At 38.4% G+C, this 27,937-nt stretch overlaps 1 protein-coding gene across 5 annotated transcripts in view; it reads right to left on the bottom strand.

The window, feature by feature from the left end:
* Positions 1 to 27,937, bottom strand: part of NBAS (NBAS subunit of NRZ tethering complex) — a 353,391-nt gene that overhangs the window by 312,202 nt on the left and 13,252 nt on the right. For 3 of the 5 annotated variants that reach the window (XM_027621826.2, XM_027621828.2, XM_027621830.2), the window contains 4 exons: positions 18,315 to 18,448; positions 18,092 to 18,127; positions 15,627 to 15,760; positions 14,108 to 14,206 (listed from right to left, as the gene is read on the bottom strand). In XM_027621826.2, the coding sequence (XP_027477627.2) occupies positions 14,108 to 14,206; positions 15,627 to 15,760; positions 18,092 to 18,127; positions 18,315 to 18,448 (403 nt within the window). The remainder of the gene's footprint in view (positions 1 to 14,107; positions 14,207 to 15,626; positions 15,761 to 18,091; positions 18,128 to 18,314; positions 18,449 to 27,937) is intronic. The other 2 variants (XM_027621829.2, XM_027621827.2) reach the window with 1 other exon arrangement.

Here is a 27,937-nt window from a genome sequence, read left to right on the forward strand (position 1 = left end):
GAGCCACTTGGGCACGGAGATTCTATCTGTATTCTTCACAGCATTTACCACAATTGTTCCACTCAAGAAACCTCTATCCGCGTGCTACGTGCCAAGCACTACAGGGCACAAAGATAAATAAGACACAGTCCTTGTCCTTGGCTCAACCTCCCCAGGCTTCAGCTCTCCCACCTGAGAAATGAAGGGGCTGAGCCAAATGATAGATGAACCTCTTTTCCAGCTCTGACAGTCTAAGAGTCTAAAACTCAAAGCAGGAACACAGGGATCAGACAACAAAAATAAACTGTGACTGATGGAGCCAAAAACACAAGAAGTGGTGAATTAAATGAGCAGGACTAAAGGCAGGGGCCAGAGCAGAACAAGGGGCAGTGACATAGGGGTGGTCAAGGCCATCTGAGGAAAGGGAGGTAGGGAGAGAATGTGTGTCCCTAAGCACCACACCACATGTGATCCTGAGAGAGCTAAATGGGACACTACAAATTATTTCCAAGAAGAATTACAAATGGGGGCGCCTCGGTGGCTCAGTCGTTAAGCGTCTGCCTTCGGCTCAGGTCATGATCCCAGAGTCCTGGGATCGAGTCCCACATCGGGCTCCCCGCTCCGCGGGAAGCCTGCTTCTCCCTCTCCCACTCCCCCTGCTTGTGTTCCTGCTCTCGCTGTCTCTCTGTCAAATAAATAAATAAAATAAAAAATCTAAAAAAAGAATTACAAATGGTTTAAGAAGGCTCTTCAATCTAATAATTGTTGGAAGAATCTGCCATCTAGTGGCTCAAAACTTCTTAAAGCTGAGGAAAGAAGGAAGTTTGACATACAAGGAGACACCTGTATACGCTCTGTCCATTGACCGCTGGGGTTGCAGCATACAACCCACAGAAGGGGAAGAAAGAAAAGAAACTACAGGTCTCAAAATTAAGAAGTGCCTAAGGTTGTGCCTATCAAAATAAGGGCTCAAAAACTGTTACCTACTATTTCACAGCTAGAAGACAGTGCTCTCTTGGGATAATGGAAACTATTCTCCCATTTTAATTCATTTTTAGTCTATCTTACACATTCTTTCTTTCAAAAATCTTACCACTTCAAAATTTAAAATTCTGCTTATGTCTATTTATTAGATAAAGAGCTTATAGGAAGAAAATATACATAATCGTGACTCTTACATCAGTGATTCTCAAACACACATATGCATCAGAATCAGCTACAGTGCTTGTAAAAGCAGAAAGCTGGGCCACTCCTCCAGAGGTCTAACTCAGTAGGCCTAGGATGGAGTCCAAGAGTCCCCATTTCTAACAATCTCTCCCAATGATTCTGATGCTACCGGTACAGAACCCACATAAGAGCGCAGCTTTACATTATGCCTGAATCTATAATCTGAGCTCTGGAGGACACAGCTCACTGGAAATCAAATTATGAAGCATGACACTACTTAGTCAACACAACCTAAGAATGACCACAGAAAACTGATTTTAATGAATGGTTAGTTGTTAAAGGCAAAACAATGAGAATTTTTCTTGGATGGGAAAAGACTGCTTAGTTTAGTAATAAAAATCATCACATTTTTCTAGCAATTTAACAATTATACATTTAATGTATTTAAAACTGAGTGGTACCTGGTTATAAACTCCTTAAAATACAATCTAGAAATCAGAACCAACAGATGCAAGGAAATCTATATATAAAGTTCAGTACTCTTTATTTTCTATCTTCTAAGCAGAATTGAACCCATACTCAAGCGGGCTGGCTGGCACAGAATAGAGGTCAGCAAACATTTTCTATAAAAAAAAAGAAAATAGGGGCATCTGGGTGGCTCAGTCAGTTAAGCGTCTGCCTTCGGCTCAGGTCATGATCCTGGAGTCCGAGGGTCCAGTCCTGCATCGGGCTCCCTGCTCAGCAGTGAGCCTGCTTCTCCCTCTCCCTCTGCCACTTGCCCTGCTTGTGCTCGCTCACTCTGTCAAACAAATAAAATCTTTAAAAAAAAAAACAAACAAACAGAAAACACATATTTTAAGGTCTGTGGGCCATAATGGCCTCTTTCACAACTACTCTGTCACAGTACAAAAAAAGCATAGATTTTTTTTTTTAAAGTGTCACCAAGTTCTAATAGAATTATATTTGTGGACACTTAAATTTGAATTTCATATAGTTTTCATGGGCCATAAAATATTCTTTTTTTTCAAACATTTAAAAAAATGTTAAAATCCATCCTTGGTTCACAGGTTTACACAGAAACAGGTCAGATTTGGCCCACAGGCCGTAGTTTTCCAAACCCAGGTACAGAGAAAAGCTTACTGAGCGTGAGTATCAGAAGACATGAGCTTACCACATAACAGTCATATCATCTCAGGCAAGTCTCTTAACCTCTCAGAGCTTAGTTTCTCCATCTACACAAGAGCAGTTAGGATACCATCTTATTGAATTGTGAAGACTGAGATTCAGTAAGTATCTGGTAATCAGCAAAGACTCTAAAAATTTTCAATTATAACATTAATAACTTCAGGTTAAGTCAATTCAATGTCAATTTAAGAAATGGCTAAATGTTGTTAAGTACTGTGCTAGCAGTGTAAGAAATGCAGTGTAAGGAAACCAAATTTTCCCTGCCCCAAAGGAATTTATAGTCCCATAGGTTAATGAGAATGTAATTTCGTCTAAGAAAGGTTTGAAAAAACCTGTTTCAGGCCTTCCATTCATACAGTTCTTCAGCCTGAGCTCTTACATTTTAATTCTTCCAAACTCAAGCTTTCATTCATTTACTCAATATTTATTGAGCACCCTACGCACCAGGCTACATTCTAAACACTGAAAATAGAGCTACAAATAACACAGATAAAGTTCCTGCCCTCGTGAAGTTTGCATTCCAGTGCATCAGGACTGCTTTTTCCCTTTTTCATGTTTTGACAAAGCCAAGTAAATGTTAACAACTGAACCAAAATTTACTGATATTCCAGCCAAAGCACTGCAATCAGCACTGACAATCATGCTAAGACAAGGTACAGATAAATGAGAGGAATTAAAAAAAAAAAGAGAAATGAAAAGTACAAATATCTTGAAGAACAAAAGCATTTTGATCTATATTTTGGTATAAAAATAGTAATTATTGCTTAAGAGCTTGATGAAACTTACCAATAAAACTATCTATGCCTTTATTGTTTAAAAAAAAAGGCATTTTGGGAAATATAAGAATGTATATAGGTCTAGAGTTATCCAGAACAGGAGTCAGTAAACTACAGACCTGGGCACCCAGCACTTCTCAATCCAGTATTCTAAGCAGCCATAACTATGGAAAGGAGGTGACTCATCAAATGAAATTAGTCGTTATCCTTCATTAGGGCAACTTCAAAAGCAAGGATATCTTCTTATTAACTTTATTTAATCTTTCAAAGTCTTAGCACAGGGTTCTCAAGTGGGGGAATCAGAATCCCCTACAGAGCCTTTTAACAAACAGATGCTACAATCCCATCCTATACCTTACCTGATCAAGCCTTTAACAGTACAGCTTAGGTATGCATATTTTAAAATTTTTTTCCAATAGGTGATTCTGGTGTCCATACCTTGTTAAGAACTGCAAGCCTGGTAAGCAGAATGTCCATAGAAATACTAATTAACAAGTTAACTTAGATTTCCCAGAGGTCTTTGACCCTGTTTCCTTCCCTCAACCCACAGCTGATGCCAACGATCATCTGAAGACTTAATTGCCTTCCAATCCTCAGGATGGATTTAAGCAACACCACTGCAAAAGCCTAATATGTTCAGCATCCTCCCATCTGGTCCATCCCAGGTCTACCCTGGATCCTGATTTCAGAACTACCCAGGTTCTGAAACCAAATTCATCTTCAACTCAATTAGTTCAATTATTAAAATCTTTCTCAAACTTGTTTTCCCAGGAAAAGAAGTTTGGTCTTTGAACCCTTACTGTGGCCCACCAAGTATCCCCAGCAATGGGTCTGTCTCTAATGCCTGCTACTAAACTCCCTACCGCAATTTTCCTCTGTTAAACACTGTCCGTAGTTTATACCAGACCTTGTAGGTACTTGAGCAGCTTACTAAAACCATATACTATCTGTGCCCGGCGCAATGCCAGCAAATGGTTCAGAAAGAATGACTTACCTTGAAATTACACAGCTAATAAGCAGAACCAAGAACAGAATTCAGATCTCCTGTCCCCTAAGCCAGTACACATTCTATTAGGTCAGAAACATTTTTTTTTTAATTTTCTATTTGTCCATAAAACATAATTAAACATCACTCCTTCATTCTTATAAAATGAGCTAACCTCAAGAGTCTTCTTTCAGCTCTCTACTCCCAAAGGGAATGCACAATAGCTAGCATCGCTCCAGGTAGAAGAAAAAATTCAATCTGGCCCTAGTTACTTCCTAAAATTGCATTTCCGTAAATCTTTGCAGAGGAATTGTAGAGTAGTCCTTATAACCAGAGGGTGGGGGGTATAAACAAAGTACAAAATATCTTACCTAAGATGAATGAACTGCACTGATATATAAAGTTACATCAGCTGGGTAATAGGTAGATTTGTTATACTGGTCACTGAATTTCTGTGTATGCTTGAACATTTCCATAATAAAAGTTTTTTAAAAGAAAAAATAAAGTTATATCAAATTAAACTACAATCAAACACTCTGAAAAAAAAGATGAGGGGAGAGGGGAAGGGGGATCAGTTGATTATCAGCTGAACAGAGTAAAAAATTTATAAAGGTCTTCAAAGTCTATTTATATGTAACTGTAACATAAGGGAATGAGCCCCTCCTACCAAAGAATCTTTAAACACCGAAGTCTTCGACTTAAAAGGCAGCCAGATGGAAAGCGCTAAGGACCAAGATACTTCTGAGTCACACAGAACTACCTATCTGTAACATCTTCTGGATGAAAACAGATCACAGGATATGGCCAAGAATCTCCACTCCCCTGTCTCCCCAAAAGAAATCCCTATAAAACCAAAAGCTTTAGTCTGTGAAGCTCAGAAGCCCCTTATTCACACCAAGGGCTTGACCTCTATGAGACAATGCAGCTTTCTCCATAGACAATAGCACCCTTCATTTCTCCTCAAAAAACTGACCTGAACTTAGAAAAAGGAGAATTTTCTCATGCTGGAGAAATGAGAAATTGAGAGGCAAAATGAAAAACTCCTTAATGTAAGGTCAACTCAATTACTGACACTCACACTTCCCAGGTACAAGGCTGCACATTAATCTCTCAAATGCCAATAGCCCCTACATTATCAAAGGCCAAATGCACTCTCTCACTGCAGTGGCGGATAATCAGCAATGATCCTAACTACAGTACTCTCTTTCCTTTTCTAGAAAGAATCCTTCATAAAATTATTAATCTTATCTAGTTAGGGTTTATGAAAAATATCTCAATGCAATTTACACTTAACTGGTCCTCCAGCTGTCAACAGAGCATATCTTTTCACTTAACCATGCCCTGATTCTCACAGAATACGTACGACCTTAGGAACCAGAAAGATGGGCAATGTTACAGCAATGTAATGGCTGTGAAAATCCACTGACTGGCTTCCAAATGCATCTCATAGATCTTAACAGAAGTTATACCTCACAGTAGGAGAATAAAATTTGCCTAAGCCCTTGGATAAACAAAAGGTAGGAACTCTCAACACTACCCCCTCCACAAGATCAAATTTAAACATTTGTGGCACCCATGTACCCTTCCCTAGACGAAAGTGATGTATTAAGAAGAGACTGTGGCCTTCAGCATACTCTACTGCACCCCTTCCCTTTCTATCCCCAAGACTGTTTTCCTTCCATTCTGTCGCAGGGAACTTATCATCCTGTCACTTGAGAGCTCTCTAACACAACAAACAATTTTTATTTCTACCACTAAGTACTAGCTATTTTATTTGGACTGCTGCCTTTACCCCCTGTGAGGATAAAGGGCTCACATATTTAAAATGGCTACGATTTTGTTTCGGGGAAATCAGAAACCCACAGGAGATGAGTCAAGTCAATATATATAAAGCAAAGCCCTTTAACACTGCAGCATGCCAGTACTTACTGGTATTCCTCAGTCCCCCCTGAAAATGAACAGCTTTCTAGAGACCACGTTCCATTCTACCCTCTGAGTCTCCCCCAGATTAGCAGCAGCTCCAATTGATGCGTCAATTACTAACTACTCTTCAACCGAAGTCCTTTGTAATCTGATTGTAACCTATTTTAAGGCAACCACAGCTTATTATTCCCTATAAGTGTTGTCTCAAGTTCTTTCTGTACAAACTGTATTTGCCTTAAAACAGCTGAGAGAAAAAAAAATTTTGTCATTATCCAAATGTTTGGATTCTCCCTTTGCACAACCGTGACATAATTAGTCATGGTTCTTCCCCACAGACAGTATATCTTTCTTAACATAAAGCTGAGTATTTTTCTTAATATAAAAAATGTTCAAAAGAAGGCCTGCGTAGGGTTTTTTTTCTTTCTTATTCATTCATTATTTATTACAGTTTTACTGAGATAGGATTTACATTCCATAAAACTCACCGGCATGAGAGAAAGTTAGGGCTAATGGAAATATCCTAAACTGATGTAGTGCACAACTGCACAATTATAAACATTTACTAAAAATAAAACACTGAATTACACACTTAAGAGATCAGTATCAAAAAGTCATCAAGGATTCTGAGCATGGGTGGCCTCTCAAAAGGGTCAGAGAAAGAAGGCATACTCTCTATTGTTTGTCACTGCTGAGATGTAAATTAGAGTCTAAAAGAAGTTACCTTCAAACACTCTTTGTGTAGTTATCAAGGAACTGTTGGACATTTAAAGTGGACTATGTCCAATTTTGCTTGTAGAAATTCACAATGAAATTAAAAACCAAACCTTAAAAAAAAAGCTATATACTGACGGAAGCAATGTCATTTATAAAATACAGACACAGATAAAGTCTTCTATTTGAACTTAACTCACACTGAGTGCCCTTCTCTGTGAATAGGACTCCCAGTATCGGCTGCAGACTGCTAGAGGGGAGGCACTACATGGGCATCTCCAACCCTGAGCATACAGTACTACAAGCTGACTTCAGTCCCCTCTAAGAATGCAGAGGAGGTAAGAAATTCCTCTTAGTTGTAATCAAGGTGCAATCTAAGCCAAAATTAACAGAGAATACTAAGAACAGAAAATACTAAAAACAGCAGGGAGGTCTTGGGGTGGGTCTCAAAGGGGAGCAGGACCAGAAGAGGAGAGAGTCTGGCAGGGGAGGGGAATAAAATACATTCATTAGGCAGTAAGGACATGTAAAGAAGGAAATGGTCAAAATTAGAAAATCCACAGTTAACCCGAAGCTGCTCCATTAATTTTTGTTTCTTATTACCCAGTTTACCACCTCGATTTCTCTTCTTCAACGGTGCTTGCAGCATCAGACAAAACAATGAATTTCATAAAACCTTGAGTTTGTACATTACCATTTATTCCAACTCCACTCTAGCTGATTTATTTCACATTTATAAGATCCTTGTAGATGATAAATATCACAGGCTCACATTACTAGAGTAACCAAAAATAAATAAAAATGTGATGAATATTTCAGCTTCTTTCACTTAAAAAAGACTGCATAATGGAAAAAATAAACAACCTAGCAATATTTTTGTCAGGCACAACAGGGCATTTACACATACCCCTTGCTTTATAACAATTTTCATTCAGAAACCTTAATGCAGTCATCCATCTCCAAGTTGACTGCTATCAAGAATTGTATGTGATTGCAGAACCCAGAACAGGCCTTCCTTCTGTGGTTTGATTAATAGTTAAAATTCCAAAATTTTTAGAGACCACCCCCCTCCAAAAAAACACCTGCAATTTGCTTAGATCCTGGGCCATAAAGCGAAAGCTTTAAGAGTAATAGACAGAATCCGACATATGACAAATTGTTATCATGTAATAAGTATTTAGTTAGTGATAATTTCAAACCTATGGTGCCAAATGAACCCCCCCCCACATACCCTCCTGAAATACTGTGAGGAAAAAAGAAATCAAATATTGACGTTTGTAATAAATCAAGACAGTGGAGTGGTCCGTATGAAATAAACTAAGCAAAACAAACAAAACAGGAAAGGATTAAGATATAAAACACACTTCTTTTAAAAGGGATGAGAAAAATAAAACAGAAATGGGAGAGATGAATAAGAGTACAAAAATAGAAGAAAAAAGGAAGAGAAAAATCAAAAGAAACTTAATCTTTCTTTTCCACTCAGGAAATTAAAATTACTTATCCAAGAAACCCACTGAGGGAAAGTTATCAATCAGCAAAACAGAATCCTATACTAGAGGCAAGGGCTTCTAGAAAAACGTACATTACACATTCTCTGCCTTCAGATATCCGACACTCTAACTGCAGATATAGGATCCATTCACCAAAATAGAAAAAAATTAAGTATGATGTCTACCTAAGTAGTGCCCAAAATGTTACACAAACTGAGAATAGCAAATCTATATAAGAAAAATAGGGTCTCGTTGCCTGTGTCCTTAACTAGGACACTATCGGCTAGGAGTCACCCAGCCTCTAGTCTCTCCCAGCTGAATCAGCATTCCTCCAAGCATAGATGATCCTATTTTCTCTTCTCAAAAATTTGAGTTCCCTAAAGAACAAGCTGCCACTCAAGCTCCCCATTATCTGACCTCAACTTGCCTTCCCAAGACCCCATCTCCCACCACAACGTCTCTTCCCCCACCACATACACCCTACAGTGTCAGCCAAACTACACCACCTGCAATTTCCCCAAAGTACACTGTGGCTTCCTTGCTCTCGTCACTGTTCACACTATCACTTTGCCTGGAACAGCCATCATGCCCAGATTGCAGCCATTCTCCAAAGCAAGTGCAAGGCCTGCCGTACTTCCCTGCTCTTTCGAGGAAGGAAGATCTCCTTCATCTGGATCCCCACATCACCATACCTGCACCCTCTTAAGACACTTACATATTTCTAGTGTGCATTCCAGAAGTACACACACACATAATATAAACACACGTGTTTGTACACACTTTTAAACAGAGAAAATGTATGTCAGACATTAGAAATACATATATTAGATATACATGCACATATATATGTGTGTACATTATTTTCCATTCAAGAATATAAGGCCTTGAGGTCAAGATTGTCCTTCATCCTTACATCTTCCACAACACCTACCAAGGGTGTGCCGCACACTGCAAGCCACAATAAATACAAGAGTAATGGAAAGCAGGCCAAAGATAAAACAGACTTTCTACCTCTTTGTAATACAGACAATTCCTCTAACAGAATATACTTTTTAATGGACAACAGATTAAATTTTTATAAATGTATATATGTGCTAAGGAAGTAAAGTACAATATAAATTCTAAAAAGTATATATGTACCGAGAAAGGTATTAATACCTAGGCTTTAAAACAACAAAATCAAGTTAAATAAAACAAACAAACAAAAAAGGCCTTAAAAGAGCAAAGAGAAAAACCTGGCTTAAACATACTAAAACACAGTATCAAAGAAGATGCAAATAAAGAAACAGGTCAACCTCACAGAAATCAAACCAGCAAGCAGAGTGTCATGGGTACTGTCTAGACTTGATAAAATTCACCCCAGAAAACGCAGCAGTTGAAAGCAAAACACATGCTACCCCCTTTCTAACAGCAAAATTTAAGTTCAAACCTTAATGTGAAGCTATGCCAGGAAAACACGGTATCTGAGCTATAAAAACAAACATTAAGAGGCCACATTTCATGTAAGAAGTTGAGAGAATAAAATAGAAACAACACAATTTTCTTATTCTTGTAACATGTTTATTTTATAATGAAATGTTTTAAGAAAATGGCAGTAATTTGCAGCATATACAATTACATTCAATTTTATGAAATGTAAAGACCTCTAACTGTGCATGTGATCACTTAACTGTATCCAAAATAAAACAAAGATCTATTATTTCAGATTGGAAAATAATATGCAAAATACAATAAACAATTTTTTTAATTTTTTAATTAACTAGGCTTGCAACTGATTTTCAATTTTTTTTTTAAGATTTTATTTATTTGAAAGAGAGAAAACAAGTAGTGGGGAGAGGCAGAGGGAGAGAGTGAGAAGCAGACTCCCTGATAAGCAGGAAGCCCCAGTGGAAGGCTCAATCCCAGGACCTGGAGATCATGACCCTAGCTAAAGGCAGACGCTTAACCGACTGAGCCACCAGGTGCCCCAATTTTCAAATTTCTTAAGGATGATATAGCAAACTGACTCTTCATGGCAGAAGCCATAAAAATCAAAAGGAAGAAATTAATAGTATTATGTTTATCCACTACTATCATATCCTGAGTACCTACTAAATATCTAATCCTCAAAACAACTAGCAGCTCACTGAATACTCATTTGGAAATCTTATGTATCATTAATTCATTATATTTACAATAGATCTCAAAAGTGCTTCAAACTGCTTCCTCTGGTAAATATACACATTTATATAGAAGGAATTAAAATAACCTTTTACTTCTCTTTTTCAACAAACACAAAGAGGGGAAAAAAGAGAATAAGAATAAAGGTAAGTCCAGGCGCCTGGGTGGCTCAGTTGGTTAAGCGACTGCCTTCGGCTCAGGTCATGATCCTGGAGTCCCGGGATCGAGTCCCGCATCGGGCTCCCTGCCGCTCAGCACGGAGTCTGCTTCTCCCTCTGACCCTCCCCCTTCTCATGCTCTCTCTCTTTCTCTCGTTCTCTCAAAATCTTAAAAAAAAAAAAAAAGAATAAAAGTGAGCCCAGTGAGACTAACATATAGAGAACAGACATTCCAGACAGAAAAGAGAAAACAGAGGGGAAGAACAATCAAAGAAATAATTCAATAAATTTTTCCAAAAGTGAGTATTCAAACTGAAGGGCCAACAGTGTGGAAATAAAAAACTACTCCAAGACATAACACGACCAATTTTTGGAACACTGTGGGAAAATAAAAAAGAATCTGAGTTTCCAGAGAGAAGGAAGACAAAAAAATAGAGGGGAAAAAAATGCATGAGAATTCTCAAGGGCAGCACGAGAAGCTAGACGACAATGGAGCAATATCTTCAAAATTCTAAAAGGAAAATTATTTCCAGCCTACAATTCTATTCGGCCAAATTACCATTTAGGCATGAAGATATAGAATAAATGCCATTTTTAGACAGGCAAGGCCTCAAAAACTATATATTTCCCATGTACTCTTCCTCAGGGAATTACAGAAGTTCACCAAAACAGCAAAATAAACCAAAAAAGAAAAAAAAAATAGGATCCAGGAAACAGGTGATGCAACAAAAAATATAAAAGCAATCCTCAGGATGATGAAGTGAAACTTACAGACATTCTTAAGGAAACAGCTATGTGGCAGATGCAAACCCACATCAGAGCAGGTCAGAAAGTTCTGAGAAAGACTTCAAGAAGACAAAACCTACAGAATATCTAATGCATATGGTATACTACAGAGGGATCTACACTAACAGGAGTGAGTTTATTGTTAAATCTATAATGAATGTATTTAAAAACTTTGCAAACTAAAAAAAAAAAAAATTAACTACAAGTACATATACAGGTAAGAAGTTACCAGACAGGCCTTACTCCAGCATACAAAGCCCCTCCATGATTTAGCACTGGCTTTATCTTTTTGACATCAATATATTACTCTACTCAGTCAGCTTCAGCCAAACTGGCCTCCTTGTGGTTTCTAGAAAATGGCCAGCCAGTAGGCTCCCAACTCATTTCACTTTGGCTACTCCTTCTGCACAGAACACTCTTCCCCCAGATATCCAAATAACGAATACCCACACCTCTTGCAGGTCTGCCGCAAATGTCACTTTCTCAGTGAGGGTAACCTGTCTACCCTACTTAAAATTACAACCCATACCCTACTCCCCACCCTGCCACTGTCCTCCATCCTCTGTTCATTTTTTCCCCACACAGCACTTATCAGTTCCTCAAATACTCTATGTTCATTGTTTGTTGTCTGTCACCCCTTCTAGAAGTAAGTTCCATTAGGTATCTACCAAGCATCTGGAACAGCACATGGCACAGAGCAGGAAATGAATAAATGTTTATTGAATGAATGAATGAATAAATAAGAATGAAAAGGCAACCACACAATACTACAGAAGGTTCTTGTCTCATCTGTGAATAGCATCTACATAACCATAATAATATTTACCCTACAAAATCAAAATTGAACAAGAGAAGGCTAGGTTTGTGTATGTGAGAAGGACAGAGTAAGAAAACTAGATACTCATATTCCATAAAGAGACATTAATAGGTAATGTGTAAAACAGAAAAATCAAGAAGTAACAACACAGGATTTTATTTTTATGTGTGGAAACAACCGACGGTATCAAATAAAATATCTCAAAGTAGTTATCTTTGGAAAGAAATTAGGTGAAAAGGTCAGTTTTTAAGATTACTTAACAGTTGAAACTACACACAGACATAACTCAAAAAAGGTAAATTTAAAAAAAAAAGTCACATGTTGGAAGAAAATACTCAATAGGCACATAATCCAGAATTAACATCCAGATCACATAAAGAAGTCAAAACCAAATACCCCATAAAAATTAAGAAATTATATCTAAAAAAAGCATTTCATAGATGACAAAAGATGAATGGCCAATAACATAAAAAGCTGTCCAACCTCATCAGTAATCAGGGAAATAAAAGTTAAAACCACAATGAGATAGTCTTTTATATCTAACCAGATCAGCAAATATTTAAATGTCTGATATCAAGAGCACTAATAAGAAGCCACAGAAACTTTCATGCACTGCTGATGGAACTGTGCACTGGCAGAACCATTCTGAAAAGCATTTGCATTACCTAGTAAAGTTGTAGATGTACAAACTCAATAATTCAGCAATTCCACTTCTACTTATATATCCTACAGAAACTCTTACACATATGTGTCAGAGGAATACATAATCATTTTGGCCACAGTACTTTTTTTTTTTATAACCAAAAAAAAAACAAAAACTGGAAACAAACCAAATTTTCATCTACAGGAGAACGAATAAACATGCTGTGATATATTCATAAAATGAAATCTCCTAATGGTAGTTAAAAATGAATGAACTAGAAAAACATGCATCAAAAAGCAAGCCTCAAAGCAAGACTTGTGTGTTTCCCATGATTCCATTTACATAAAGCCAAACAGCAAAACTAAATATGAGTAGGTGGTAAAACTAAAAGGAAAGCAAAAGAATGCTAAGCACAAAATTCAGGGCAGTGGTTATCTCTAGTAGGGAAGGGTCAGGGAAGAGCGCAAAGGGACGCTGGTGGGTGTGGGTTCCTTTGCAGTGTGAAAATTTCATAATCATAAAATTCTGAACAAAAAGGACAGACCTATGACTGAATAGAATACAAAAATTAAGTCTTTTTGATGAAAAAGGTATGCAAGTACATAGAGGATCAGTGAGTTTACGGACTTACAACAGACACAGAGTCATAAGTCTCAAAATTCAGAACTTAAGCTAGGTTTGTCTGATTTACAACTTGATAGTCTCCCCATTTAGAGAACCACAAAGTTAGCTTGGCTAACTTATAAAATTAATGTAAATTTCACTCTCAAACAACAAAATGAAAGGCGAGAAATCACGGTAAGTAGAAAATGCCCAATTTTCAACTAACCCTCAATGTAGGTGGCAAATACGTGGAGAAATGACATCCATGAAGAATGGGCGACAACTGCAGGAGTCGGCTGTGCCACCATCGAAGGAGCCCCAACCTGCAGTGAAGGGGAGGAGGGCAGGGATGCGGGCGGGGCCGTCCTGTGCAAGGGCACTTCAGATGCAGCCTTTTGTGAGTTCTCGCAACATGTCACGGCGCTAGGAGTTAGCTACATACTCATTTCACAGATGAGAAAAATGAGATTAAGAAAGTGAAGAGAAAAGAAAAACTTCCTCAGGGAAGCTTGCCCATTGCCCCATACGGCTCAGAGCTCAGTCAGCTGGACGAACAGAAATGCTCCGAAGAGCACCACAACCACATCACAGATACTGAAGACAACTATGCACAAGAGGGGGAAATGAAGAAGCCAAAATAAGCAGAGTAGACATTTTCTTCTCTCTGAAACTGTGCCAAGACCTCTCCATCCACCTCATACTCCACCAAAAAGGAGATGCTTACCTGTGACCAGGATGGTAAATAGCTGTGTTGATTCCATGAGGATAATGACTACTGAAGCTGAAACAGTGACTCTCTTGATAGCTCTGATTTGTTCCAACACTACATTTAAGAAGAAAAAATTACCAGTAAGGCCCAGTGAGAGACCAAAAAATACCCACTACAATGTCTATGATTTAAAAGCACCAAACACAGCTGAGGATACAAAACAACCAGAACTCTGATTCGTAATTAGTGGGAATATGAATGATATAAAAACTCTGGAAAAATGTCTGGAAGTATCTACCCTATGATTCAGCAGTTCCACTCAAAGAACTGACCCAAGAGAAATGAAAATACATATCCATAAATACTTGTAAAGCATGGTCATAACAGCTTTATTCACAGTAGCCCAAAACTGGAAATCAGAAGTCCATCAAAAGAAGAACGAATCAAGAAATCATGAACGTTATGGTCTGAATGCTTGGGACCCCACTATGGATTGAAGGTCTGTGTCCCCCACAAAATTCCTATGTTAAAACTTTAATGCCAGTGCAATGGTATTTGGAGGTGGGGTTTTGGGGAAGTAATTATTAGGTCATGAGGATGAAGCCCTCACGAAAGGAATTACTGCCCTTATAAGAGGAGGTCAGAGAGCTACCTAGCTCTATTTCCACCATGTGAGGATACAAAGACAAGTCAGCAGTCTTCAAACCAAAAGAAGGTTCTCACCAGAACCCAACCATGCTGGCACCCAGAACACAGACTGGCACCCTCGGGAAGTGTCAGCAGTAAATTTCTGTTGTTGATAAGGCACCCCATTTATGGTACTTTGTTGTAACAACTCTAAGATACATGAAATATTCATACAGTGAAATAATTACTATAATAAGATGGAATAAACTACTGATACATGAAAAAACACAAATCTCAAAATATGCTAAGTGAAGGAAGCCTTAGACAGGAGAGTGCATACTATGAGTCCATTACTGTGAATTACCAGAACAGGCAAAACTTACCTAGAATGGATAAGCTGAGGGGTAGGTGTAGACAGATTTACTAGGAAGGAGCATGAGGGAACTTTCTAGCATGATGGTAATGTGCTGTGTCTTGATAGGGGTTTGAATTGCACAGTGTATGCATTTGTCATAATTCACTGGCTGGTACACTTAAGATCTGTACATTTCATTGAATGCAAATATTATTTCAAAAGAGAAAACTGTAAGCAAATTTTAAACCTTAATTAATGACATGCACACTAAAGTACATAAGTACTAACTCTGAAATTCATTAAAAAATAACATTGATTAATGGCTAGATGGAGGGATGGACAGAAATGTGAAATAGCAAGTATAGTAAAATGCTAATCATAGAATTTAAGTGACAGTATAGGAGTATTCACTATAAAATGGTTTCAACCTTCCTGTTATATTTGCAATTTGTCACAATAATATGCTGAAAGAACAAACAAAACAAAATCTGACACTAAGCCAGAGAAAAACATTATTTCAAATAGGAGTTCCCAAATAAAATATATTTTTACCTTACAAGGTAACTTTTCAGTTCTCCTCGGTAATTGATGACCAGGAGTTCTGCAGACCACTGTGCACTGGCTTTATATTCTAAAAATATCAACCCAGCAATGGCATAGCTCAAATCACCGGCTAAACTGGATGCCTATGGAAGAGAGGTAAATCAAGACACTGAAAAGATATCAGATAGAAGTTAACACATGTATAGTTGGAAGACATCCCAGGCACTGGCCTTGCCAGGTACACATTAAGACAGTCCGAGAACTGCTCTGTATACTGAAGAATCATGCAAATCAGAGTGCCTAGAACCAGACACCCAACTTTAGACCTGCTCTCCCAACACAGGCTACAACCACACAACCCTCTTTGGAAGAGAAATTCACCTAGATACGTGAATTTCTGTTGAGACTGTACTTCTGTTGTGTGTGTGTATGGGCGGGGGCGGGGGGGAATGCCACCATTCAGCCTCAAAGAATTCTAAGATACAGAGCTCAGATATAAGCTCCCAAATGTTGACTTTCATTGCCAGGAGTAACCAATGCTTTAAAAAAAAAAAGCCTCGGGGCACCTGGGTGGCGCAGTTGGTTGAGTATTTGACTCTTGGTTTCAGCTCAGGTCTGATCTCAGGGTCATGAGACCGAGAAGCCCCAAGTCAGGTTCTGCACTCAGCGCAGGGTCTGCTTGTGTTTCTCTCACCCCCTGCCCCTCCCCCTACAGCACCCCCACGCTTGCATGCATGTGCTCTCTCTCTCTCTCAAATAAATAAATCTTAAAAAAAAAAAAAACCTTCAATTACTTCCCATTTGCCCCATCAGCAACTAAAAGGAAAAGACACTTAAAACATTCACTCAATGGCAACCTTTTCCCATGAACTAAATATCAGGCTATGTTGCTAAGGATCTGAAGGCATGTGCACCTTGGGAAGCACACATAATAAAGTTTATCACACTGAATGACCAGACCTCACTATCTAAGATTTATTTATTTATTTATTTATTGAGAGAGAGAGAGAGAGAGAGAGAGAATGGTAGAGAGCATGAGAGAGAGGAAGGTCAGAGGGAGAAGCAGACTCCCCGCTGAGCGGGGAGCCCGATGCGGGACTCGATCCCGGGACTCCAGGATCATGACCTGAGCCGAAGGCAGTCGCTTAACCAACTGAGCCACCCAGGCGCCCCAGACCTCACTATCTAGAACCACAAAATAAATACTGTGGCCACATGCGGCTACTGAACACTTGATATATGGCTAGTCCTAACTGAGACAGACTCTAAATATAAAAATAAACATGACATTTCAAAGAGTTGGTACCAAAGAAAGTAGAATATCTCATTAATAATCTTTACATTGATTACATATTGAAATAATATTTATGATATACTAGATTATATAATAAATTTCACCTGTTTGACTCTTAATGCAACTACTAGAAAATTTAAAATTACAATGTGATCCTATATATAATTCACATTACTTTTCTATCAGACAGTGCTAGTCTAGAAAACAGTCATCCAAACTTGTTAGTTTGGTTCCCCTGGACTTCCATAATATGAAGCTAACACATTTTTTTCAAGTTTCTCCAGTCATTATTTCTGAACAAAAATTATTCTCCATATCACAGGTTCTTATCCCTAGCTTCTCATTAAAAATCAGTTGGAAAACTTGTAAACAATACTATTGCCCAGAGCCCACTCCAATCAATTAAATCAGAATTTCTATGGGTTGAGCCTAGACAATCAAGTAATTTTTCTGCTGTTTTTCTTTTCTTTACAAAGCTTCCCAGCTGATCCTAAAATGCAGCAAGAGTTAGCACTGTTTTTCTACCTGCCTCTGTATCTTGTTCATTCAAGGAAGAAGGATACAAAGTAAAAAGCACTGGATTCCTGGGCACCTGGGTGGCTCAGCTGGTTAAGCGACTGCCTTCGCTCAGGTCATGATCCTGGAGTCCCAGGATCGAGTTCTGCATCGGGCTCCCTGCTCAGCAGGGAGTCTGCTTCTCCCTCTGACCTTCCCCCCTCTCCTGTTTTCTCTCTCTCTCTCTCTCATTCTCTCTCTCAAATAAATAAATAAAATCTTAAAAAAAAAAAAAACCTAAAAAAAAAATTTAAAAAAGCACTGAATTCCTGAAAGAAACACTTATTAACTGGATTGCCATGGGAAAAGTCATTCAACTGCCTCTCAATTTTAGTTTTCTAAACTGTAAAATGTGGACAATATCTGGCCAATCTATTCAAAGGGTTGTTGTGAATATTAACTAAGAATATACATCAAACCCATTAATTAAGTATAAAGCACTATACAAATACAAGTTATTACCACCATTAATTTTTTCTCCACTCTCTCTTTCAATTTCTATCCCCTTTAGGGTAACGAATTCCAACTCCTCAGAAAGCTGTTCCTATTGTGACAGTCCAGTGACTACTTTCCCTCAATGGAACTTTCTAACATTTTTCTGTACCTCTGTTTAGTATTTACTTACCACCATGTTTCCATAACGGTGGATTACCGCTGAATACTGCATTACAAAATACAAAGAAAAAATATTTCACATACAGGTATCTACTAGATTCTGAACATCTTAAGATCACAACTTATTCAGACTTATAGGTCTATTTCCCCTCTCCTCACATTCGGTCACTCAAGTACTTTCACATATTTTTTTGAATGCCTTTTATGTAATCAGTTTAAGGTTATGCACGTACCGGGGTAATAACAAAAAGTTCACTTCCCATGAGATCAAACACCCTCACGGTTCCTGTACTTTCAGCATAGGCCAGCAGGGTACAATCATAACTCCATGCTACACGTCTCCACTGGGGTTTTGGGTCTTTTGGAACTAGAATGAAAAGAAAAGAAGTGCTTTTAACAATATGTCATACAGATAGTTAACATTTACAGTTACTGCAACTAAACTAATTATTCAACTATGTTACATCCTCTCCCAAGGATTTCTAATGCTTCAGTTCAACAGAAAAGAACACTTTCCAGAAAGCCACTCCAAGTAAGAGTGCGAAATATAAACCACAGCAAACTCTGCCCCACTTACTTAAGAAGCAAAGACTACTGACACCAGTGGTCTACTGAATGCTGAGCAGAGCCAGGTCTGGCAAAGGCTCAGAATAGTACACCTCCAAAATAGTTATGAAATTAAGACAGATCAAAAGCATAGAGAATGGGCATAAAATTATTTCCAATCCAATGAGTTCAGCTCCTCTAACAGCAAAAAAAATGAAAATTTCAACTGAGATCTTTTAAATACATCAAATATAGGTAACAAGGAAATACGCAGGGTTATACAGACACAGTATTGGAGAAATATATATACACACACATATCATACATTAACATATGTATTAGGTGAATCAAGTACTAGCCCTAATCAGTCCCACAATTATAATATTTTAATAATCAACCTTAATAATCCAACACCTTTCTTCTGCTCTGAATTTTTCAGTACAGTAATGAAGAGAAAGGCTATCAACTGCAAAAAAAAGGACTGTGAAACTCTAAACTCAGATTTGTTCAAGGTTTTTGAGGTTTTGCTCGCTTCAATGTCCCCTCATTAGAATCCCAGAACTGAAGAGACCGGTAGAACCAGTGCCCTCCTTTTACCAGCAGGAATTCCAAATGATTAGGGGACTGACAAGGTGACATCAGAGTCAAGAGCAAAGAAAACCCAGAACCTCTGTGTCTTGCATTCCCAAACACTGAGCAGCTCACTACCACACACTGCCTCTCAGTCCACGTTTGGATTGAGCCTCAGGACTGCCTCAGAAGGTTTCTCAGAGTCATGGGCTTCTCTCTCTTCCCCGGCTAATAGAATACCCCATTCAGGCTTCACCATCTCTTGCTGAGCCTTTCTCACCGGCCTCCTAACTGGTCTCCTCCCTTCAGTTTTTCCCCCAAACCTTCCTCAATACTGTCCAAAGAGATCTTTCTAAAAAGAGCAACAGATCACATCCTGCAAGGCCCTTACAAAGGGCCCCATCACAGCCTTCCAGGGTCGCCTCCCACCACTTCCTGCAGCACACAGCTAATAAGCCACCAACAACACAGCCACCTGGCAAACAAGCAAACCATGCATACTTAAGAGTCTGTCATCCACACGGCTGCCTCTACCTAGAATGTTCTTCTTCAGTACTCCTCATAGGGTTCGCTTTTGTAACAACCACCTGAGGTAACAAATGGTTCCCTCCTCCTTCCTTGGCACTCTTCAAAACTGACTGCTCTTCTCTCTGTGCCCAAATATCCTGTACAAAACTCTTCCACAGCATTTATCACATCACTTTATGTTGTTTACAGGACTATTTCCCCCACGAGTCTCTGTGCTCCATGAAATCCACAGACAGTGTCCTATTCAACACTGCCATCCTAGAACCTGGAACGGAAGGTGACTAGTGTTTCACTAATGAGTGAAGAGTTCACTAATGATTGAAGACTAACTCATTCAGGAAAATCTATACTAACAGGAAAAGGGAATGGTTAAGAGTTTACCATCCCTCAAGGACTACCAACTAAAGGTGAATTACATAACTGTTCTCTCCCCTAGAAGAGGTGCTATAGAATTCAGACTTCCCTCTTATCTGTGTAATACACATAATAGATGTTCTGTATAGGAGGAAAGTATGCCAGACATCAAGGAGTTTCTTTGACTATTCATCGACAGGTAAAAAGCATACAGAAAAAAAAAAAAAAAAAAAACAAGAGGGGCCCTTGAACACAGGAGGGTCTAGTGGATATATTAAAGACAAACAAAATACTATACATGCTCTAGAAAAAAAAATTTTTTAATGGGAATAAAATGAGGGAAAAGACCAGTTCTCTATCTTTATAAAGCTTAAAAAAAAAATCAAACTTGAAGTAAACAAAGCACAAAATGATAAACAGCACAGGAATACAAGACCTGCCTACACACAGATGCTACACAAACACCAGGGGAGCTAAATTAATGCCCTGAAAAATATTCACATGCTAAAGAAACACAGAAACATTTTTCTACTATTAGTTTTACCTGTGATAATAGGTTTTTTCCTCCGATCTCATTTTTTTTTAGATATTTTTATTTATTTATTTATTTAACAGAGAGACAGAGACCACAGGTAGGCAGAGGGGCATTTTGATAGGATAAACAGATTTATGTACCACATTCTTTATCTAAAGTAAGTTTCATCTGAAAGGGATTTGTTTTTACTATTACTTCTAGTTATAACCAGCAGCTCCAGAAAACTCAGCATGTGTTTTGACCCAGATAAAGACATGTTCTCAACACAAAATAAGATTTCACCTAATACTGTAAAAAAAAAAAAAAAAAAAAAAGGTTTTTATCCCTGCATTTTTCCAGCTGACTGTGTGGTTTTGGAGAGGAATGAACAGTTCAGATTTTTACAAATCAAGTGTCAGTGGGGTTGTCTGGGAAGTATTCAGAATGGCTGCTGGTAAACCAAGCCTGCAATCTGACACCTGCCATGTTCACAGTGAAACCATTTCTTCTCGCTCACATCCTGCACCAGCTGTGACCCCTTCAACCTGCCCAGTTGCCAAGTTCTTTCTCCCCTTACACTTCTGTCTGTGCTGTTTTCTCAGCCTGGAGCCCCTTTCCCTGAGCCCTTTCCTGGCTCCTTTTCATCTTTCAGGTCTCAATTTTTTCAAAAGTTTTTCAATTTCTCAAATCTCTCAGTGATACGTATCACTTTCACCGGATGCGTCTCTGACCATCCTGTCTAAGCAGCCTCAAGGCCCCATTATTCTCCACTATCCAACAATTTCACGTCCTTCACATCTCTTCTCCCAAACAATTATGCATGTTTTTGTCTACTTGTTATCGTCTATTCACTGAACTATAAATTCCAAAATGCCAGGTGCTAGGCCCATTCTGTTCAGAAGTGCATCCCCAGGGCCCAGCGCTCTAGTGTTAGTAAAAGGCACTCAAGTGCTGACAGAGGACAGGCTACTCCAGTGTACACCCACCCAGACTGGAAAGAGAAATGGGGGAAAGATTAAGAAGCAAGGAACACTGGGTTCTATTCCCAGTGCTGCCATAAAATGAAGGGGCACGACCTTGGGGAGATCACAGGGGTGCAGCTCCCTCATTTGCAAAACGAAGGGCTGAATGAACAATCTCTTCCAGTGAGCAAGAGCAAACCAGTGGAGCTATAAAGACTTGCTGAGAAGCTAAATATCTGAATGTTTGAAATAATAGTGTCAGTAAAGACATGAGAAAAATGTTACAGTCCTGGAATGAGAAAGGTCTAACCACGAAGAGAAACCCTGAAATTATACAGGAAAAAAAAGTGACAAATGCAGTTACCAAAAAAAAAAAAAAGTTCTGTGGACCGAAAAAAAAAACCACCGTAACAAATTTAAAAGGAAATCGATTGGGTGAAAATATTTGCAACATATATGACAGAGGGTTAACATTCATACTATCACACCAATAAGATAAAGTCAAGTAATCTAAGAGTAATATAGGCAAAAGGATATGATCTAACAATTCACAAAAAAATAGCCACTTAACATATGCCCTACCTAATAACTAAAAATATGCAAACTGAAAATGAGATGTTTTTTTCCTTTGCCTGTGAACCTAACAAATATTTTTTTTTAAGATTTTATTTATTTATTTGAGAGAGAGAATGAGAGAGCACATGAGAGAGGGGAGGGTCAGAGGGAGAAGCAGACTCCCTGCCAAGCAGGGAACCCGATGCGGGACTCGATCCCGGGACTCCAGGATCATGACCTGAGCCGAAGGCAGTCGTTTAACCAACTGAGCCACCCAGGCGCCCCCAATAACGAATATTTTTTAAATAGGTAACATATGGTACTGACAGTAGAGAAAAGAAACAGCTTCAATCATACCTTTTTCATAGTTGTATAAATAGGTGTAACTTTCTGGAAAGAATTATAGTAGTAGCTATTTTGAATACTATACCCAGAGACAAACAGGATGTGTTTTCCAGTGCTGGGGGGGGGGGGGGGGGGGGGGTTGGGACAAAGGTAAGAGAAAATGGAAGAAAACAAGTCACTATAAACAACCTCAATTTCTATCAAGAGGGGAATAAAAAACATGTAGTTCACATTCTTACAATGGAGTACTGTGGCTACATTTAAAAGACTGAAATGCATCTGTACATACTGACTGGGAAAGACATCAATACACTCAGAGGGAGAGGAAGCTGGAGAACAAACTATACAAGATGATCTTGTTTTGTTAAAGAAAAAAGTCAATCCATGTATATACAGGTTTATATAACCATAGAAGGTTTTATATTAAATTAATATAAGTTCTTATGAAAAATACAAATTGAAAAAGTTTATTTTTACTTTTTCTACTTCCGTATTGTTTGAATTTGTTACACATATGTACTGTTTTTGTCATAAAAAAAACAGGGTAACTAGTTTCAGATTAGATCTTCTACTGTAAAAGAAAAATAGGTCAAAATAACTATCTTCGGACGTTATACTATAGGCAGTGCAAGACTATGGTCACTGGCAGAAGCTACTTTCAGCCAGTAGGCACCTTCTAGACCACGGTGGATGAAAAGGGACCTCCAACAGCATGTGCAAGTCTCAATGAACACAGCAGATAAAGAACGGAGTTTGGAGCTACTAAGCTGAATACAATCTGCAAGGCAGCATTCCAGAGGGAACCGAGGCAGAGAAGGAGCTATAAAAATCTACAGAGATGAACCCTGGGCCTTCAGAGACAGACAGAGAGAGAGAGAGAGAGAGAGAGAGAGACAGACAGACAGACACACACACACACACACACACTCAGACGTCTCATAAGAGATCCCTGAAAGACCCCACCTTAAAGTAGCACTAATCTAACACCAAAGTAAAAGCTTTTCTAAACCATATACTCTAACACTTAAAAACAAGCCTTAAAAGATTAAGCTGATCCACAATAAAATGAACCACATCCCAGCAAAACTCAATAATCTATTAGGGGAAGATAACAAAATTTAATAACTCAACTCCATAATGTTGAGCATACAATCTAAAGTGTTAGAAAAAAATAAAATAGTAAAAAAATAAAAAATAAGGGGTGCCTGGGTGGCTTAGCCAGTTAAGTGTCTGAGTCTGGATCTCAGCTCAGGTCTTGATCTCAGAGTCATGAGTTCAAGCCCCGTGTTGGCTTCCCCATTGGGCATGTAGCCTACTTAAAAAATTTTTTTAAATAAAAAAAAATAAATTAAGAGCACTGGGTGTTATATGCAACTGATAAATCACTAAATTCTACCCTGGTAACAAATAATATGGCATATGTTAACTAAAAATTAAAAATTTAAATAATTTTTAAAAATCAACTGATCACAAATTTTAAAAATAAAATTTTAAAATAAATTAAAAAATAAAGTGTTAGACATATGAGGCAGGAAAATATCCATAAACGTGGGAAAACTCAACCAACTGAAATACACCCAGAAATATACAAATTAAGGAATAGGCAGACAAGGGCTTCAAAACAACTATTAAAGCATATTTGGGGATTCAAAGGAAAACATAAACATAAGGAATATATAGAGAATCTCAATAAAAATATGATGGAAACTACAAAATCTCAAGCCAGTTTTAGAAATACAAAAATGCAAAAAACAGTATCTCAGCTTGGGCTGTCATGGGGCCCACCAGGCCACCAGTGGGCTGATGGGATCTCAGCAAAATTACAATAGGCAAGCTGCTCCTTAGCACTGGAAGCTCTGGCTTATGGGATCTCAAAATCAGAAATATGAGAAAAATCTCTTAACATAGTACAGCTCTAAAAAAAAAAAAATCTAAACTTCTAATTCCATATGCTATTATTTAGGTCACTATTCAAGGCAGAAAGAGAAGGCTAATATTTATGGCCTGGCAAACAGAGCCAAAACAAGATGCAACCCCATTTAAAACATTCTCAAATGGCATATATTTTATAAAGCAATAATTGAAAAATATCAAAGTGGAACTAAATAGTTCCTATTTTAGTTTGCAGACTCTGCAATGTATAGTTTCAAAAATGCATTAACAACAATCTGGCTCCTTTTCTTCAAGCATACACAGGAAATATTTGGCATATGAGAGTTATTCTCATAAAGATGAGTCAGATAATAAGCAAATGATCATTACCTCAAAATTATATGAAATGGAAAGAAGCTATTAATGCAGCATTAAGGTCATAAATTCAAACATTTGGAGGCCAATATAAAACATTAGTTCTCAATGCATTATTATCCCATCCTACCACATTAACTGTACACACTAAAACTTCTAACAAATAATTTGTGTGAAATACAGAGGATTAAGCTTCCCATTTTCATGTTAACTTGCAGCTTTCTCAATCTACATACTGGCTAAGAGTGAGTGTCTAAAGTCACAGCTCAAAAGGGCCCTTCATGTCTGAGTCACTCCAACGTTCTGAACATGCTTCTCAGCAGCTCACCGCGGGCTCCCCAAGCCATCACCCAACAGAAGCACAGCACTTGGATATAGGTAATTGAATATCCATCCTAAATTATTCTTCTGGGAACTTCTTGGTCCTTACACATTACATAAGCCAGGTCTGGTCTACTTTAGTAAGCGTTGGTGAGGAGATAATTGAAAGCAAATTCAGAAAATGCTAGAGCTTGCACAAACACTACTCTTCTAGTATTCTCAACAGGATACTAAGCAAATAGAGCCCCTTATCTATTCTTTGTGGTATATATACACATTTGTGTGCATAGGGAATAAAAACCAGGAATATCATGACAATTATCCATAATTTTTATATATGTATATACAAGTTATAAATATACATACAGTCATGAATTTCTAAAATTAACTCACAGGAGTTATACATACGGAGTCATACATAAACTCATAAAAACTTGATAGGATCAAGAATTGTGTGCCTACTATGTGAGACAGCACGCTGGGCATGAGGAACAAAAAAAACAAAAGATGGGAGCCCTGCCTTCAAAGAATTTACAGTCTAATGAGGAATCAGATAAGCACATCAACAATTAAGGGGGGAAAAAGTCGATTAGCCTGAGGGTGGTGATACACGTACAAACAAGTCCTAGGAAAACATTAAGAAAGATGTACAAATGATGAGGAAGTGGACAGGAAAGGAAGGTTTCCCAAGAGAGCGGATGCCTGAACTAAAATATGTAAGACTCATTAATTAAATATAAAAGTGGAGCTTCTAGGCAAAAGGAACTATCTGTACCAAGGCATGAAAGCACGATGGGGCTGGAAAAGCGCGAGCTGCTTTGTACTAGAACACAGGCTGTATGGCAGGGGGATTTTAAGGGACAGACTGACTGAAAGGTCGGAAAAAATGAGCAGTATTCTACAGTCAGTGGGGAACAACTGAAAGATTCTAGGCAGAATAACAGGACTAGTAGTGGTGGTGATAATAAAAGCTTAAGGTCCCCTAAGTACTTGAATGTGTCAGACGTTATCCTAAGAGCTTTACATATACTAGCGCTTATTATTTTTTTCCACAACTCAGTCCGTAACGTTATGCCATTACAGATAATTGAGTCTCAGAGAGTAAGGTAACCTGTCCCAGGTCACATTTCTAGAAAGCAGGGAGCCAGATCTGAAGGGGAACTGGATGGAATTCCCATTTAACAGCAATCAATTTGGCAAGCAGTGTGAAATGTGGATCAGTGAGAGGCAAACAGAAGAAAACCTGGTCAGGAAACGGTTGTAAAAAATAAATAAATAAATAAAACTTAGTGAAAATGTTAAAAGCCTGAGCTAGGGCTGTGATGGGCGAGAGACATTTTCACAGGTTCCCAGGGCTTGATGTTAAGCAAAAGCAATGCTTCCCCATTGTGTCAGTACTGCTGCAGTGAAGTATTTCTCTCTTCCCTGACAGACTGCAAACCCTTCAATCAATGTCGCCTATAGCTTACTCCTCATTTTGTACACAGCGCCTAGGAGAGTGCCTGGCACACAGCAGCAGCCAAATATTTATCAAACAAAGGTATTATGCTGAGCGATATAAGTCAATCAGAGAAAGATATGTATCATATGACCTCACTGATATGAGGAATTCTTAATCTCAGGAAACAAACTGAGGGTTGCTGGAGTGGTGGGGGGTGGGAGGGATGGGGTGGCTGGGTGATAGACATTGGGGAGGGTATGTGCTATGGTGAGCACTGTGAATTGTGCAAGACTGTTGAATCACAGATCTGTACCTCTGAAACAAATAATACATTATATGTTAAAAAAAAAGAAGAAAGCAGTAGGGGAAGAATGAAGGGGGGGGAAATCGGAGGGGGAGACAAACCATGAGAGACTGGACTCTGAGAAACAAACTGAGGGTTCTAGAGGGGAGGGGGGTGGGGGGATGGGTTAGCCTGGTGATGGGTATTAAAGAGGGCACGTTCTGCGTGAAGCACTGGGTGTTATGCACAAACAATGAATCATGGAACACTACATCAAAAACTAATGATGTAATATATGGTGATTAACATAATAAAATTTTAAAAATGTAAAATTAAAAAAAAAAGAAAGAATGTGTTGATTTCTGGCTTGGTACAGACAATGGTATCACTGACAATCCAGGGGACAGAGTCAAGGAACAGATTACAAGAGGTAAGTTTATATAAACAAATAGGCAGTTTTACATTTGCTTTTAAGTTGTAATACATACTATGCATACAGGCAACTCCATAAGAACGATTACTACCTTATCCACTAGAAGATGTGGCATTACAGAAATACAGCAATTCTGACATACTAATAGAATATTACCATTCATAAGAAAACCAAAAATATCTTTCAAACATCTGATCTTTATTTTTCTGAGCACATGTGGATGGCCAAAAATGAGAAAGATGAGAAGGAAACTCGCCCTAAGCCATTCACTAATGGCACATCTGACAAGGAGTTTAAGACCAGCATTGTCACGGGGAAGCTGGGAGAAATCCTCTGTATTACCATCATTTTGTAGATTTCAAAACTATCGATGTCTTCCTTCTCCTCGCTCTTTCACTGTCAAGGATTTATCATCTTACCTAATGCTACTTGGAGATAAAATATGTATACTATGTTCTTCCAAATAAATGAGAAAATGCATATAAAGCCCTAAATACAGTGTCTGGCACACAGTAAGATTACTATAAATGTTTGTCGTCATCACAACAACCATGATTACCATGGTCAGGATTCCTACAACTATGACACTGTTAAACTGACCCATGGTCAGACAGATGGAACTGCAGGTCCCTGACTAAAACACAGAGAGCAGTTGCGTTTACCTAATAGCACCCTCCTAATTATTTTCTTCCTGTAAGGTTCCCTCTGCCTTTTCATACCTGCTCCTGCAGACAGAAACACGCCCCCAGCTTCTTCT

Source organism: Zalophus californianus, chromosome 8 (genome assembly GCF_009762305.2).
Source record: "Zalophus californianus isolate mZalCal1 chromosome 8, mZalCal1.pri.v2, whole genome shotgun sequence".
NCBI classification, from domain to species: Eukaryota; Metazoa; Chordata; class Mammalia; order Carnivora; family Otariidae; genus Zalophus; species Zalophus californianus.